Source organism: Podarcis tiliguerta (genome assembly GCF_965153285.1).
Source record: "Podarcis tiliguerta genome assembly, chromosome: 8".
In the NCBI taxonomy this organism is placed as follows: domain Eukaryota; kingdom Metazoa; phylum Chordata; class Lepidosauria; order Squamata; family Lacertidae; genus Podarcis; species Podarcis tiliguerta.
Genome location: NC_139541.1, coordinates 81,967,705 through 81,983,952, shown reverse-complemented (window position 1 = coordinate 81,983,952; position 16,248 = coordinate 81,967,705). Strand labels below are relative to the sequence as shown.

The following is a 16,248-nucleotide window of genomic DNA, read 5'->3' as shown; positions in this document are numbered from 1 at the left end:
ATTGAGATGGAAAACTCTGTAAGGCCCTCTTTGCTCTGCAAGCAGCTGCATACATTGTAGAAAAGCAAAACAAGTACGTCCCTCTATTCCAGACTCGGCTGGCCCTCCTCGCTTCATCGTAACCGGCATCTTAGTCCCAGAAACATCTCATCGCTGGGTGAAAGTTTGCAGTTGCAATGTACAAATTACTCCAGTGTGTCATTGCTCTTGTGCTAAGGGATCGTGATTTTACAGAGTTATAATCTTACGAGGGGGCCTCAGCCAAGCCACCTTTTTCTTTGCCTCAGCCTCCATCCCTCATTATTATTATTTTGCAAGTCGGGTCTCATAAATAATGGCCTGACACAGAGGGCTGTGGCGTAGATGGATGAATTAATATGAAAGCAGAAATTAGGAAGAGGAGCAACAACTATCACGATTATGGTAATCGTAACTGACTTTTCCAACTCAGTTTCTGAACTTTCGTTGCCATGTAACAATAGTTTATTATCAGGTTACCTGGTTCATTGCTGGTACAGTGGTACCTCGGTTTCCGAACGTCTCCGTTGACGAATTTTTTGGTTTTCAAATGCCATAAACCCAGAAGTAAATTCTTCGGTTTTTGAACTCACCTTGGAAGTCAAACATGCTACGTGCCTTCCGTATTGAGTTTTCCATATTGAATTTTCCGTATTGAGGCTTCCACACTGAGTTTTCGGTTTTTGAACGTTTCAGAACTCGAATGGTCTTCCAGAACGGGTTATGTTCTAAAACCGAGGTACCACTTTGTTATACGTGGACCACTGCTAGTTATTTTTCTTGAGCTTCAAAATCAAATATCTTTAATACGGTCAGTGACCAGAAAGCAATTTATAAAAATATGACATTAAAAGTAGTATTGTGCTACAAATGACAGTAGAAATATGGCCAATTCACAGAATTGGTACTTATATTTATGACCAAGTTTCGATTTTTAAGGTTTTAAAATTCAATTCAGGTTGAGCTTCCCTATTTTGTTGGCCCGTGTCAAATATTTTTATTTCAGGTGGATGTCTTTTCTTTTTCTACAATTGTTCCCTCAAATTCTTTCTTCGCTGTATTAGTGCTGTTGGTCAAAGACATCACACCTTCTTTAGATCCTTAATTCTACCTAAAAGGATCTCTCTGCAATGCTCTCCTTACCTTGAGCCCACACAGAAACCACGCAGCACCACGGAAGCAGAGCTTTTCTCCTCCCTCCAGCACCCGCTAAACCTACCTTGTTCGCTGGAGTTATCGCCGCTCTGCGATGCGATCCCACCGCTGGAAGGTCCCGGCGTTCCCGAGTGCGTGGATCCCGTCTCATCGTGGTCCCGGATCCAAGAGTTGTTCTACAGGAGAAGGGAGCACACATGGCAAGCTTAGCTGTGTGAGTGGGCACCAGGAGTTTACCCAGAGCCATGTTTTCCTTTCACCCCCAACCCAGGAAGAATGGTTATCAGCAGAAGGGTAGATTAGATAGATGATAGATAGATAGATAGATAGATAGATAGATAGATAGATAGAGTTATGGAAAAAATCTAGGTGTGAGGCTGCTCAGTCACCCAGCTCGTCGGGCAGAGCCCGCGGGTCCCTGCGGAATAAAGGAAGGATTCCAGCCAACCGGAGCAAATTGCTGTAGACCAAAGTTTATTGCGCAATAGGTTCAAAGAGCAAATCTGAAAGAGCAAACTTTTAAAACTTCCCCACCATATCCCAGAATACTGTTCGTACAGCATCATTGCTACATCACTGACATGTCACAAAAGGGGAGGGTTAACCTTGGCAAACATGTCCAGACAAGTCCTTGGTACAAGATTATCAGAAGCAGAGATGGCAGGGCAAGACTCAGGTATAAGATGAGCACAGACAAATATGTCTTAAGTACCCACCACCCAAAAGTACAATAGAAGTTCCTTTGCATGTCTGGAGCCTGAGGCGAGTCAGGTGATGCGATTTGGCTTCCTTTGGCTAACAATGAGCCCAGCAATTGTCACCTCTGAGAACTTCCTGGAGTCCTTTCTCAAGGGGAAAAGCTTTGGAGTGGAGGAAACTGGGAAAGGAGATGATTTTATATTATTTTTAAAGCTAGGTAACTTCCCTGAGCTGTCAAGTTGAAAGGATACATTCAGGCATAATATTTGTAATACAGTGGTGCCCCGCAAGACGAATGCCTCGCAAGACGGAAAACCCGCAAGACGAAAGGGTTTTCCGTCTGCAGAGGCGCTTCGCAAGACAAATTTCCCTATGGGCTTGCTTCGCAAGACGAAAATTGACGAAAAAAAATTGAATTTTTTTTTTTTGCTCCAAAACCCCTTATTCTGAATTGCTAAGCTGCTAAAAGCATTTTAGCAGCAAAACCACTAATCCCCCCCCCTAAAAAAGCCGTTTTTAGCCCTTTTTTAGCCAATAGCGCTACTCTGTCAATGGGCTTGCTTCGCAAGACGAAAAAACCGCAAGACGAAAAGACTCCTGGAACGGATTCTTTTCGTCTTGCGAGGCACCACTGTATTTAACTTTAAAGATGTGCCCCCCCCCGGTATTTCCATAACAATAGATAGATGATAGATAGATAGATAGATAGATAGATAGATAGATAGATAGATCCCTTCATCTGTCACCTGCAAGGCAATTCTTATTCCTTGGGCGTTCCGTGAATGGCTTGGAAGAGAAGCTTTGCAAGATCTGAGCCGATCCTTGAAAGTCCTCAGCTGTCCCAAAGGCCATGCAACCAGAGTCAAATCGATATTGTATTCTTAATTAAACTAATTAGCTAACTAAATCGCCTCCCCCACCCATACCTCAAGGCAAGGTACAAAATGCAATGAGCGTGGCGTGGAAAACCAGTTAAACACAACACAGAAAATAAGAGCAGATGAACGTAAAGGCCGTACAAAATAGACGCCTGTGGCAGAGACCCAGCTAGAAAAACTTACGACGACCCATGTAAACCAATTAGAACACCCTGCAGTTGATTCTTTATTGACCCTGAAGCATCCCTCATCCCTGAACGTATGACAAGGAGAAGAAAAATAGTTCTCTGGGAAAGTTTCTCTCTCTCCACCACCCCCGTTTCCCAGTTACTTTGGGTGCTTAGTATGGAAAGTTAGCCATGTGGCCCCCCCGTTATGGGAATTGTAGTCCAACAATGATTTAGAGGGCACCAGACTGCCTGCCCCCAATCTGCACCCCCTCAAAAGTCCCCCCAATATCCCTGCAAGGTAAAGGGACCTCTGACCATTAGGTCTAGTCGTGGCTGACTCTGGGGTTGTGGCGCTCATCTCGCTTTATTGGCCGGCTTTATTGGTACAGCTTCCGGGTCATGTGGCCAGCATGACTAAGCCGCTTCTGGCGAACCAGAGCAGTGCACAGAAACGCTGTTTACCTTCCCGTCGGAGCGGTACCTATTTATCTACTTGCACTTTGACGTGCTTTCGAGCTGCTAGGTTGGCAGGAGCAGGGACCGAGCAACGGGAGCTCACCCCGTCGCGGGGATTCGAACCGCCGACCTTCTGATCGGCAAGTCCTAGGCTCTGTGGTTTAACCCACAGCGCCACCCGCATCACTGCAAGGTAGGCCGGTATTATTAGTATCCCTAGTGTGTTTGTAAACAGGGACAGCTGGTAGGCTAATTTATCCCTACCCTGACCCTGTGCAGACTGGAAGAAACGAATGGACAAAATATAGCTCAGTTGGTTAGAGTCTGGTGCTGATAACACCAAGGTTGCAAGTTCGATCCTCGTAAGGGACAGCTGCACGTTCCTGCATTGCAGCGAGTTAGACTAGATGATCCTCAGGGTCCCTTCCAACGCTACGATTCTACGAAATTTGTTTTTCCTGGCAAGGGTGGCAGCTTCGCCGGTTTGACTTCCGCCTGTCCAGAGGCTGCTGCCGGCTCAGGGAATCCCTAACATGGGGCAACTCCCTTATCCGCAGCTCCCAGTTCCTTCTCCCATGCAAGCCTTTCCCCCCCTCCCCATAAATCCTTTAAGGAGGAGGCTAGGATTTAGGAGGGATTTCCACAACGCCTCCGCTGGGGCTGTAATTATTTTGACCCCCCCTCCCCTTCCTTGCCCAATTGAAGAGAGTTCAAAGGGGGACGCCGGGCCTCTGGCGCAGCTACCGAAGGGGCTCGGATTGCAGCCCCCCGACTTGCCGGGGGACTAAAACAAAGCCCCGGGCCCCCCGCGCCCCCGCCCCGCCCTCTCATGCCCTCCCTGATTAACCTGGCAGAGCTGATCACAGGAGCCCCACAAGCGAGAGGCCTAAGGGGTTCAAGGGGTTAAGGAGCTGCGGATTTCGAAAGCGAACCTAACACTTGTCGACCACAATAAACGGGAAGGGAGGGGTCAGGGGGTCGCTGTTTCAAACTCTAGGAAGCGAAGGTAGCAACACTAGCGGTTAATTAAGTGCAGGCCCAGCAGCTTCTGCCGAAAGCGGATTTCGCGAGAGCCGCTTAAGAGTCCAGGGCTGAGATTCGGCTCCCCATCTTAAGGACGGAGGCTTAAGCATGTTAACGGGGGGGGGGGGGGATTTGAATTTTCAACAATTATTATTTGGGATATTAACATTCCCCCACCTGCCCAATCGTGGAACGGATGGCTGCAGGAAAAGCCACTACCTTTATTTTTATTATTTACAGTGGTACCTCAGGTTACATACGCTTCAGATTACATACGCTTCAGGTTACATCCGCTAACCCAGAAATAGTGCTTCAGGTTAAGAACTTTGCTTCAGGATGAGAACAGAAATCGTGCTCTGGCGGCACGGCAGCAGCGGGAGGCCCCATTAGCTAAAGTGGTGCTTTAGGTTAAGAACAGTTTCAGGTTAAGAACGGACCCTCCGGAACGAATTAAGTACTTAACCTGAGGTACCACTGTATTAAAAATCACACTTTCATACAAGAAGAGAACACACAGTGCTGCAATAAGAATGTCAAACGAAGAATCTCAGGTTTTGAAAGGCACGTCTAAATAATGCCATTTTTAGAAGGCAAAAAAAAGGAGTAGGGTTGGCTCCTGCCAAACTTCTATTGGCAAGGAGTTCCACAGGGCATGGCCTGCCCCAGTCAAGGCTGGGCCCTGGGGAAAAACCAGGCAAACGTTTTGCGCCACCCTAAGTGCGCTTCTTACCTGCCCTTCATGCAGGTGTAAAAAAAAATGCAGTATTAAAATTAGCCCTAGCAATTTACAACTGGGAGAACAGGGCGGGTCTAAATATAGACACCTTCAGTGTCAAAGGGTAAAAATGGGAAATTCAGATGACTTGTTTTTTTTAAAAAGGCACATATTGAAAGCCCTCAAATGCAATAGCTAATGTATTTTAAATTGCATTTTAACCTGTATTTTAAATTCTTTATTTTTTCCCCTCCCCCCCCTTTTCCCCTATTACGTTTTTACTGTGATTTTATTGGTGTTAGCTGCCCTGAGCCTGGCTCTGGCCGGGGAGGGTGGGGTATAAATAAAATTTATTATTATTATTACAGTGGTACCTCGGGTTAAGTACTTAGTTCGTTCTGGAAGTCCGTACTTAACCTGAAACTGTTCTTAACCTGAAGCGCCACTTTAGCTAATGGGGCCTCCCGCTGCTGCTGCTGCGCCACCGGAGCACGATTTCTGTTCCCATCCTGAAGCAAGGTTCTTAACCTGAAGCACTATTTCTGGGTTAGCGGAGTCTGTAACCTGAAGCATCTATAACCTGAAGCGTATGTAACCCGAGGTACCACTGTATTATTATTATTATTAATCAGAACCTCCATGTAGAGGCGCAGTGTACCTGCGATAAAGCGGGGCGTGGGGTGGAAAAACAGAAGCAGGCCACCAGGCCTTGCTTACGGGCTCCTTTAGGCAGTCGCTGGAGATGGGAGAAGGCTGAACACGACTTTCTTTCCCCTTCATGTTCAGTGTGGAAGAGGAGATGAACAGCTAAGAAAGGAGTCGGTCCTCAGATGCTGGGCTGCGGATGTTGCTAGAATTAGCCTCCTCTCCCCCCCCCCCCCCCGGTCTGCTTGCGCCAACCGCCCCCCCCCAAAAAAAACCCCTCCACTCTGCGAAGCTTCCAGCCCGATAGCCCCGGGGCACATTAAAAATGCAAGGAAGTTGCTATAGGCAAATGAATGTGTTGACTGCATTAGCGGGGCTTGGGAAAAAATGAAAAAAGTTGGCGGGGCGGGGAAGGGAAGGGAGAGATCAGGGGCAGTGCAAGAGGCGACCACGGCTCCTTCATTACCAGCTAACTGTCAGAGGTAATTATTTTCCAAATGTCCCGACCCTTTTCTTTCAAACTCATGAATGTTGCAAGGAGAGCTGGGTTGCCCCTTCCCCCACTTCCCTTGCAGGGGAGGGGGCGAGAGTGGCCATACAGGCTGGGAGATAAGGGGTTATATTTATTTAAACCATTATTAATCACTTCCCCCCCAAATTAAGGTAGACCAAAAAGAGCGGATGTATGGAAGTGAGAGCTGGACCATAAAGAAGGCTGATCGCCGAAGAATGGGTGCTTTTGAATTCTGGTGCTGGAGGAGACTCTTGAGAGTCCCGCGGACTGCAAGAAGATCAAACCTCTCCATTCTGAAGGAAATCAGCCCTGAGTGCTCACTGGAAGGACAGATCCTGAAGCTGAGGCTCCAATAATCTGGCCACCTCATGAGAAGAGAAGACTCCCTGGAAAAGACCCTGATGCTGGGAAAGATGGAGGGCACAAGGAGAAGGGGACGACAGAGGACGAGATGGTTGCACAGTGTTCTCGAAGCTACCAGCATGAGTTTGACCAAACTGCGGGAGGCAGTGGAAGACAGGAGTGCCTGGCATGCTCTGGTCCAGGGGGTCACAAAGAGTCGGACACGACTAAACGACTAAACAACAACAAAAAGAGCAGAACGCGGCTTGAGAGATAAGCTCAATTTTGTAGGATGCAAACACACCATTCCTTTCTCCCTGCCGATCAAATGGCTTTTTGAAGCAACCAGAAGCCAGCTAAACCTGTTGTGGGACAGGACAGGGGGTGTGGGGTGCAGGGAGGGATCCCAAAGTCAGCTATATTTCAAAATGCTTTATGTGAAGCTGGGTAGCCTGAGGACATCCAAGTGTTATTTCTGCGCCTCCGTCTGCCTCGGCAAAAAGTATCGCCGAGCGGCAAAACTTGCAGGCAAAAGGTTCGCACCCTCAAAACTCCAGCTAGGGCTGCAAACTGTCCTAAACATTGGGGAGTCATCAGTGGTCTTTGGGCAAGATGGAGACCCTTGGCCTAATTCGGTATGGCCTGATTTCAAGGGCAGTCTCTCTGCAAGTGGTCACTTCAGATCTGTGGCGAAAGTGAGCTTTCCCCTAGTCTGGCAGTCTGTTGGGTGGAGAGGAAAACAGGGAGGAGGTTGGCAACCCCCACATTTGCTTTGGCCCTGCCTATAAGAATAATAATTTTATTATTTATTTGCCTCTCATCTGACTAGGTCGCCCCAGCCACTCCAGGCAGCTTCCAGCAAAATATAAAAAACACAACAGAACATCAAACCTTAAAAACGTCCCTAAAGAGGGCTGCCTTCAGATGTCTTTTAAAAGTCAGATAGTTATTTATTTCCTTGACATCTGCTGGGAGGGCGTTCCACAGGGCGGGAGCCACCACCAAGAAGGCCCTCTGCCTGGTTCCCTGTAACCTTCTTCTTGCAGGGAGGGAACTGCCAGAAGGCCCTCGGAGCTGGACCTCAGCGTCCGGGCTGAACGATGGGGATGGAGACACTCCTTCAGGTAGACAGTCAAATCTCAGTTGTCGAATGTAATCCGTTCCGGAAGACCGTTCAACAATCAAGGCGCAGCTTCTGATTGGTTGCAAGAGCTTCTTGTACTCAAGCAGATGTTCAGGTTCCGAAAAACGTTCAAAAACCGGAGCATTTACTTCTGGGTTTTCGGCATACGGGAGCCGAAATGTTCAAAAATGGAGCCGTTTGAGAACTGAGGTTTGACTGTACTAGGCCAAGGCCGTTTAGGGCTTTAAAGATCAGACCAAACCTTTAAGTTGTGCTTGGAAAGTTACTGGGAGTCAATGTAGATCATTTAGGACAGGTGTTATGTGGTCGCAGCAGCTGCTCCCAGTCACCAGTCTGGCCGCTATATTCTGGATTAGCTGTAGTTTCTTGCAAAAGCAGAATGAGTATTAGGTAGCACTTGTAACAGACTGAAGCAGTAGATTGGGCATATTTTCCAGGTCTCCCAGCAGAGAAAGCAGGTTAGGTAAGGATCGCCACACTTTCACGCACAAAACAGGCAGCTGGAGAGGCCCTGGATAAGAGCAGGGACTCTTCTGAACTCAGTATGTTTGGAAGAAACAGCTGTACAAGAAATATCTGCGGTTATCATTTCCTAAACTGAAGAGGGTGGAATCACATCATTGCAGCAGCAAATGTTATGCCCCCAATACAACAACTGGGTTCTGAAAAGTTGCCATTAACTCTCAGAAAGAACAAGGGGAGCGCAGTGAGGCCAGACAAGATTTCTTATAACTCTTGCCCAGCATAAAGAAAGCTGACCCAAGCAAGTCGGTCAGAAATGGTAAGAAAACGCAAGGTCACATTATGGATTACTTATTTATTAAAGTGATTGTTTCAACCTGCCCTTTTCAGAGATGGGAAGAACAGAATTCCAGCGTGTTGAGAGAGCAGAGAAAACGGCGAACACGGGCTTAAAATTTCATCACAAAAAGGCGGCGCAGCTAATGGTAATAAATAACTAATTATAAAGGGTTGTTTCCACAGGAGGAAAAGAGCTATGTGCCATTGTATATATATATATAAAAGGAAATAAATGAAGTATATAGCATTAAGCCAGATCACTATCCTCTTTAACTAGCACAAGAACTCTAGCATCCCAAATTGCAATGTGAAATAACGATCTGGAAAATCCTGCTGTTACCCCAATTGCACATTGGCTATTGGGAAAATAGGAATTTGCTGTATTGCGAGTCCAACCATTGGTCCATGTAGCACATTATTGTCTACACTGGCTTTCCATGGTTCCAGATAAGGGTCCATCTTGTGGGATGTAATCCACTGGGAGCAGTCAAATACAACATTCCTTGTCTTCCTAGAGTGGACATGCAAAGGGATGTTTGGTCCAGCCAGTTGAAACTTCCTGTCACTCCTGGCTGGACCATCCTTCCTTTTGCATGTGATAGAAGGTGGCCGTGACCTAACCTGTCCAGGTAACAGAAGGACGAGTCACGCAGCACACCTCTCTCTTTTTCGCTTCCTTCTTCGTTTGACCTGCTTCTAGCTAGGACTGCTCTGCTAGCTCTCAGCTAGCAGAAGCACTGGGATTAATCCCCATATGGGGTAGATCCTCATGTACATATTTGTAACTAAGTCTGCCTTCAGGGATCCAACTGTGAACTGATGTAAGTAAACTTCTTTTATTGACTTTGAATAAGATTGTGGTGTCTTTATTCTTTTAAGAGGGATTCAAAGGAACTTACCAGGAACGTACAATACAATCTGAGACAGGTAATATGAGAGGCTTACACAAGCCTGCAGCCAGCTATCTGCTGTACTTGTAAAAAAGGGGAATGTAAACTCTGCTAAGTAAAGGAACTTGCTAGTGTGTGCTGGTCCCGTGGGCTAACCATGAGGTCGAGGTTGCAGTATGGAGGCAGTCCATCAGAGCTGAAGCTGGGTCCAAGGCAGGGAGTCGGGTGAGGTCAGGAGCTCCGGCAGAAAAGCAGGACAGGGTGCAGGCAGGAACAGGCTACCAACAATGTTGCTCCCGCAACTTGGGACTGGGCTGGCCGGCTTTTATCTGCCCCAAGGCATAGGGCGGCCCCGATCCTCTGGTGACTTGCCTCTCCTGGCCTGGAGGCGAGCACTCCTCCTGTGGGAACTTAGTTCCCTCCGCCTCTCTGCCCTGAGCCTCTGCAGCTCAGGAGAGGCTGGAGGGTTACCGGACCCAGAGGCAACCTCAGCTTCCTCTGACGGGGCTGAGAGTGGAGCACCTGCAGGCAATGGGTCCTCCATCACCTCAGGAGCCAGAGCAGACTCAGCTGGAGCCTGCACCTGAGGAGCCAGCACAGGTGAGGACCCTTCAGGCTCATGTCCCAGCCCCGGCTCAGCTGGTTCTGGAGGCAGGGAATCCTGTGCAGGCTGGGATTCCTCAGGTTCAGCCTCAGAGTCTGAATCCCAGGCCATCACATAGCGCAAGTTAGAAGGATATTAATAATCAATATATCCTCTCTTGCCACCCTGAACATTCCCACACCTCTCAGTCCTACCTGAAGATGCTAAAGATTGAACCTTCAGCACTTTCAACCCCTGAGCTATTGCAGGTAAAGCATCCCAAACTCACAAATGATGCTTTGCATCAAAGTAGAGTTGTGCATGGAAATGGCACTGGGAGATTCTCACACTACTCCACTTTTCCTATAAAACATTTTGCCATTTACTTGACTTTGCAATATAGTTGACGCCGCTGATCACAAGCACAACATTCAGACGTGCGCCTGAGAATCTACATTTGCAAATTTCCAGGCCGGCAGAAAACTCCTTGAAAACGTGCCTCCTTTTTCTTAAAGTCAAATTATGATTGCAGCAGGCAAACGGTTCAGCCGCAGCCAGGGCTTACTGCCCAAAGCTCATGCCCCGAAGGTGTCCTACCTGATCGGAGAGGCTGGCGCAAGAGCCGCCGAAATCTTCAAGGTCGGATTTCGAGCCCCCGTCTCTGTCGTCGATGACCAGGTCAATGGGCATCTTCCCCTTGAGGCAAGTGATGTAGCGGTGGCAGAAATTGTCACAGAGGTCATGTACCTGCCAAAAAGAAAGAAAGAAAAGTGAAAATGAAAGAGTAGCCAGAGGTGGCTGCTTTAAAAGCCAGGAATTTCCAGCTGGTAAGTATTCTACCTGAACGTTCAGGAGTTCTGGAAGCAACCAAGAACTCAGGGAAGGGGGGGGGCAAGAAATGGACTTTTCCCTTTCTAATGATGACATAACAGATAATATCCTTTCCTGCATCAGTAACTGGTTCAAGAGCAGGAAGCAGAGGGTACCGTATTTTTCGCTCTATAAGACGCACCAGACCACAAGACGCACCTAGTTTTTGGAGGAGGAAAACAAGAAGAAAAAAAATTATGAATCTCAGAAGCCAGAACAGCAAGAGGGATCGCTGCGCAGTGAAAGCAGCAATCCCTCTTGCTGTTCTGGCTTCTGGGATAGCTGCGCAGCCTGCATTCGCTCCATAAGACGCACACACATTTCCCCTTACTTTTTAGGAGGGAAAAAGTGAGTCTTATAGAGCAACAAATACGGTATATTTATATGCCCAGGATTTCCCTGCCCCATAAGAAAAGCCCCCCTTTTTACATGTTTTTGAGTCCTCTGATTTTCTGTTTTATTCGCTTTTCTGTGCTTTTATATTGCTGTTTTATCAGGCTCCGTTTTTGTTCCTGTTTATGTATGTGTGGGTTTTGTAAAGTTCAGTCTTATTATTTCATTATCATTCCATTTGCTTTAACAGTATAGTGTATATAGTATACTTTATAGTATAGTGTATACTCTATAGTATAGTGTATAACAGTATACTCTATAGTATAGTGTATTGTAAAATGGGGTTTCAAAGTTTTTAGGGGGTTTTGAATGTTTTATGTAGTTTTTCAATTTCATTGTTCTGCATGGGGCAATGACAATAAAGATATCGTATATTGTATATCGTATATATCGTATATTTGTTCGTTTTTTAGACTGAGAGATTCTTGAAATACTGTGCGGTTTAGGAATGCTTTCACATGAATAAATAAATAAATGCCCCATTGCCCTTTTCAAAGCTCCTCTTGAAGCACCATGCTCTAGAATCTTGGCAGGGCTTTTGTTTTTAACAAACAGGCTGCCGGCCAGGGCTTATTCTGAAGGTACGTGAAGCCAGCACCTTGCTGAAACTAAGCAGGTCTGGATCTGGTAACTGCCTAGTGAATTTTTGGGACCCTCTTAATGTTAGCATGTCAGAGATCTAAGAGACTTCAGTGGTGGCTGAATGGGGCTGCCATTTCCCCTTTCTGCCTCCTCACAGCCTTGTCTCTGACCCAGCAGAGCACCACCGACCCCCTTCTCCCTCTTCTGAACTCAGAAACACCCCTTTCCGCAGGACAAAGAATTAAACCCCAGCTTCTAGAGTCTGCCGCTTCCCAGCAGGTGCCCTCTGCGTGAATCAAAGGGTTAATTACATTAACAAGGGATTTATCAGGTTACAAACACTGAGTTTTACTGCGTGGCTAACGAGCTCATTACCCTAGCAAAGAGCGTGCCTTTATTTCCACACACACACACACACACACACACAAAAAAAAAACCCCATGCCCCACCTGTAGAGGCAACCAGTGGGGTTTTCACATGTGGGTTTGCGCTGGTTAAAGGGGGGTAGACTTGACACCCACTCTTTTCCAGGGCCCCCCAAATAACTCAAAGAGGTGGGCAGCCTGTGCCTCGAAAGCTAGAGTGTCAGGGAGGAGACATGTCCCTGATGTAGAATCATAGAATCATAGAGTTGGAAGAGACCACAAGGGCCATTGAGTCCAACCCCCTGCCAAGCAGGAAACACCATCAGAGCACTCCTGACATATGGTTGTCAAGCCTCTGCTTAAAGACCTCCAAAGAAGGAGACTCCACCACACTCCTTGGCAGCAAATTCCACTGTCAAACAGCTCTTACTGTCAGGAAGTTCTTCCTAATGTTTAGGTGGAATCTTCTTTCTTGTAGTTTGGATCCATTGCTCCGTGTCCGCTTCTCTGGAGCAGCAGAAAACAACCTTTCTCCCTCCTCTATGTGACATCCTTTTATATATTTGAACATGGCTATCATATCACCCCTTAACCTCCTCTTCTCCAGGCTAAACATGCCCAGCTCCCTTAGCCGTTCCTCATAAGGCATGTGTTAGATTTCTAGGTGAAAGGATTGTTCTGTTTTCGTAAAGATAAACATTCAGGTTTCACATGGAAGTTGGTCACATCAGGGAAAAAGGTTGTAGTCTAGTCCGTCCGTCCCCCTGACTTGCTAGCTTTCTGAGGCCACATTTATTTATTATCTATTGGTTTTGTTCATGAAATTCCTATCCTGAGCTTCCTCCCAGAGGAGCCCAGAGCAGCGAGCATCAAAACGGTGCAATAAAAATAAAACATTTAGAACATAATAAAAAATAAAGCAATGACACACCCTCAGGGTTGCTACAGCCTGTGTCTATCAGTCACCAGCTGCTTGGTTAAACAGGAATATTTTTAACTTTCTCAACAGTGAGGGAGACAGGTGTATCTTGCCAGGAAAGGTGTTCTGCACCCGGAAACCATCACCAAAAAGGCCCTGTCAAGTCACAGTAAGCTTACCAGTCACAATCAGGTTGTGTTTTTTCTGCCCGCCCTTCTGCTAGCGCTGGAGAGACACAAGCCATAATCCCTATCTTAGCATTACATCGAAATAAGGGATTGTGGTTTGTTTCCCTTCCAAGAAACTCCGATCTGTAGCCAAGGTTTGTCCTTGGCTTACTGACCACGGTTTGTTAGAGCAAAACAAACAACGGTCCCCAGTTTGGACGTGAGCCTAGGTCAAGGAGCATGGCCTGTCTCTTGCAGGCAAGACCCAACTGCATCCAATGTTAGTCCTGCTCAGAGTAGACCCACTGAAATTAATAGACACAGCTAACTTCAGTCAAATAATCTCACTGGCTTGCACTTGCCCATGATCCAAAGGATGAAATTCCAACTGGGCTGACACACAGCCTGTGATCTTAAGTACTGTGATATCAACCACCCACACCCAAATTTCTGAACGCAGGAGGCCCAAGGTATCACTCAAATGGAGTGGTTGCTAGGCAACAACCTCCAATGAACCCAGCTTCTTCTGAACTTAAACGCATAAGCAACATGCACCTCATACACCTATTTCTGAGCCAGACCTCACCAGGATATATAGACAGGCAATAATAATAATAATAATAATAATAATTTATTATTTATACCCGGCCCATCTGGCTGAGTTTCCCCAGCCACTCTGGGCGGCTTCTAATCGAGTGTCAAAAACAATACAACATTAAATATTAAAAGCTTCCCAAAACAGGGCAGCCTTCAAATGCCTTTTAAAGATAAGATAGCTACTTATTTCCTTCACATCTGAAGGGAGGGCGTTCTACAGGGCGGGTGCCACTACCAAGAAGGCCCTCTGTCTGGTTCCCTGTAACTTCACTTCTCGCAATGAGGGAACCGCCAGAAGGCCCTCGGCGCTGGACCTCAGCATCCGGGCCGAACAATAGGGGTGGAGACGCTCCTTCAGGTATATTGGGCCAAGGCTGTTTAGGACTTTAAAGGTCAGCACCAACACTTTGAATTGTGCTCGGAAACATACTGGGAGCCACTGTAGGTCTTTCAAGACCGGTGTTATGTGGTCTCGGCAGCAGCTCCCAGTCACCAGTCTAGCTGTCGCATTCTGTATTAGTTGTAGTTTCCAGGTCACCTTCAAAGGAACCCCCTTTGAAGGGGGCGCATTGCAGGAGATAACCAGAGCATGCACCACTCTGGCGAGACAGTCTGTGGGCAGGTAGGGTCTCATCCTGCGTACCAGGTGGAGCTGGTAGACAGCTGCCCTGGACACAGAATTGACCTGCGCCTCCATGGACAGCTGTGAGTCCAAAATGACTCCCAGGCTGCGCACCTGGTCCTTCAGGGGCACAGTTGCCCCATTCAGGACCAGGGAGTCCTCCATCCCCGCCCACCCCCTGTCCCCCCAAAACAGTACTTCTGTCTTGTCAAGCTATGCCAACCTGGCGCACTCTAGCTGTAGTCCAAAATATTTACAGGGCACCATGTTGGCGGAAGCTGCTTTTAGGCTGAGCCGAAGGTGATGGGAGAAGCGGCAGGGCTGCAGCGGGCAGAAGGATGGCTTTGCCAGCCCTCCTTCCCTCAGCTTCCCAGTGTGATCTCGCTGGATGCCTTTCTGCAGCTTCGCCTTCAGTCACGTTTGCCTAGAACAATTGAAGCTGTCAACGTGGAGCTAGAAGCCGGGAGATCAAAGCAAAAGGGGAGCTGCGAAGGAGCTCAGCTGCATGGCAAAGTGCCTCGTGGCGACCCAGCCAGCCAGCCAGGAAGCTCTTCTCAGCTCAGCTGCAGCACCGGGGCCCTGGGATGAGGTTTGCGAAACCGGAGCCACTAAACTGAAGTGGCTTCCATTGACAAGGCCAGAGTGGCTTTGCTAAATACAGTGGTGCATCGCAAGACGAAAAGAATCCGTTCCGTGAGTCTCTTCGTCTAGCGGTTTTTTCGTCTTGCGAAGCAAGCCCATTAGCGGATTAGCGCTATTAGCGGTTTAGTGGCTATTAGCGGCTATTAAAGGCTTAAGGGATTAGCGGCTTAGCTGCTAAAAGGCTATTAGGCAGCTTAGTGCCTTAGAAAAAGGGGGTGGGGAGCGGAAAAAAACCCCCAGGAATCGCAAGACATTTTCGTCTTGCGAAGCAAGCCCATAGCAAATTCGTCCTGCGAAGCACCTCCAAAACGGAAAACCCTTTTGTCTAGCGGGTTTTCTGTCTTGCGAGGCATTCGTCTTGCGGGGCACCACTGTATAGTGGCTCGATAGCTCAGATCTAAAGTCCGTAACCTGTCCTGGGCATATATGCCTAGCTCAGAAACTGGTGGCTGTGGGATGAAAACCTGAGCGTTGTGGTGGCCAGGAGATTTGTGTATCGAGCCACAAAACCTACAAGATACACACAGAAAGACGTCGTTTCTATATTCTTTAGCCATCAGTATGAATGGGTGGGGAGCATCGCTAGATTAGCATTTATCTGAAAACCTATGAGTTCTGGTGCCGTAAAAACATAATGGAGAACTGGACTCTGAGTCTATTTTTAAAACTTCTCCCCCTCTCACTCCCATATGAGGAAATACTTCAAAATTGGAGACAGCTGTTGCTGCCGCTTGTGAGAAAGGGAAATTATTTGCAAACTTTTTTTCTTTTTGCTGGAGGATAACTTGGATTTTGATTTTTCTTTTTAAAGAATCCTATACTTTGAGATAGTGGGATTTTTCACCCTTTCGTTTTTCCCAGGGACCACCTCAGGCTTTACTTCCAGCTATATGAAAACTAGTTTTGCAGAAGCACAGAAGAAATATGTGAGATATTGCACTATGAGGCTGAGAATTCTGCTGTGGAGGACCTCAACTCCCCCTCCCCACCATCAACTTTCCTTTTATAAAGACAAGTTTCTGTCCCTCATGATGAGCCTGGAGGTTTGTGGCCAATGC

At 47.3% G+C, this 16,248-nt stretch overlaps 1 protein-coding gene across 2 annotated transcripts in view; it reads right to left on the bottom strand.

Annotated features, from left to right (window-relative positions):
• The window catches only part of MEIS3 (Meis homeobox 3), a 77,015-nt gene that overhangs the window by 35,008 nt on the left and 25,759 nt on the right, over positions 1 to 16,248 (bottom strand). For both annotated transcript variants that reach the window (XM_083455748.1, XM_083455747.1), the window contains 2 exons: positions 10,631 to 10,780; positions 1,238 to 1,349 (listed from right to left, as the gene is read on the bottom strand). In XM_083455748.1, the coding sequence (XP_083311874.1) occupies positions 1,238 to 1,349; positions 10,631 to 10,780 (262 nt within the window). The remainder of the gene's footprint in view (positions 1 to 1,237; positions 1,350 to 10,630; positions 10,781 to 16,248) is intronic.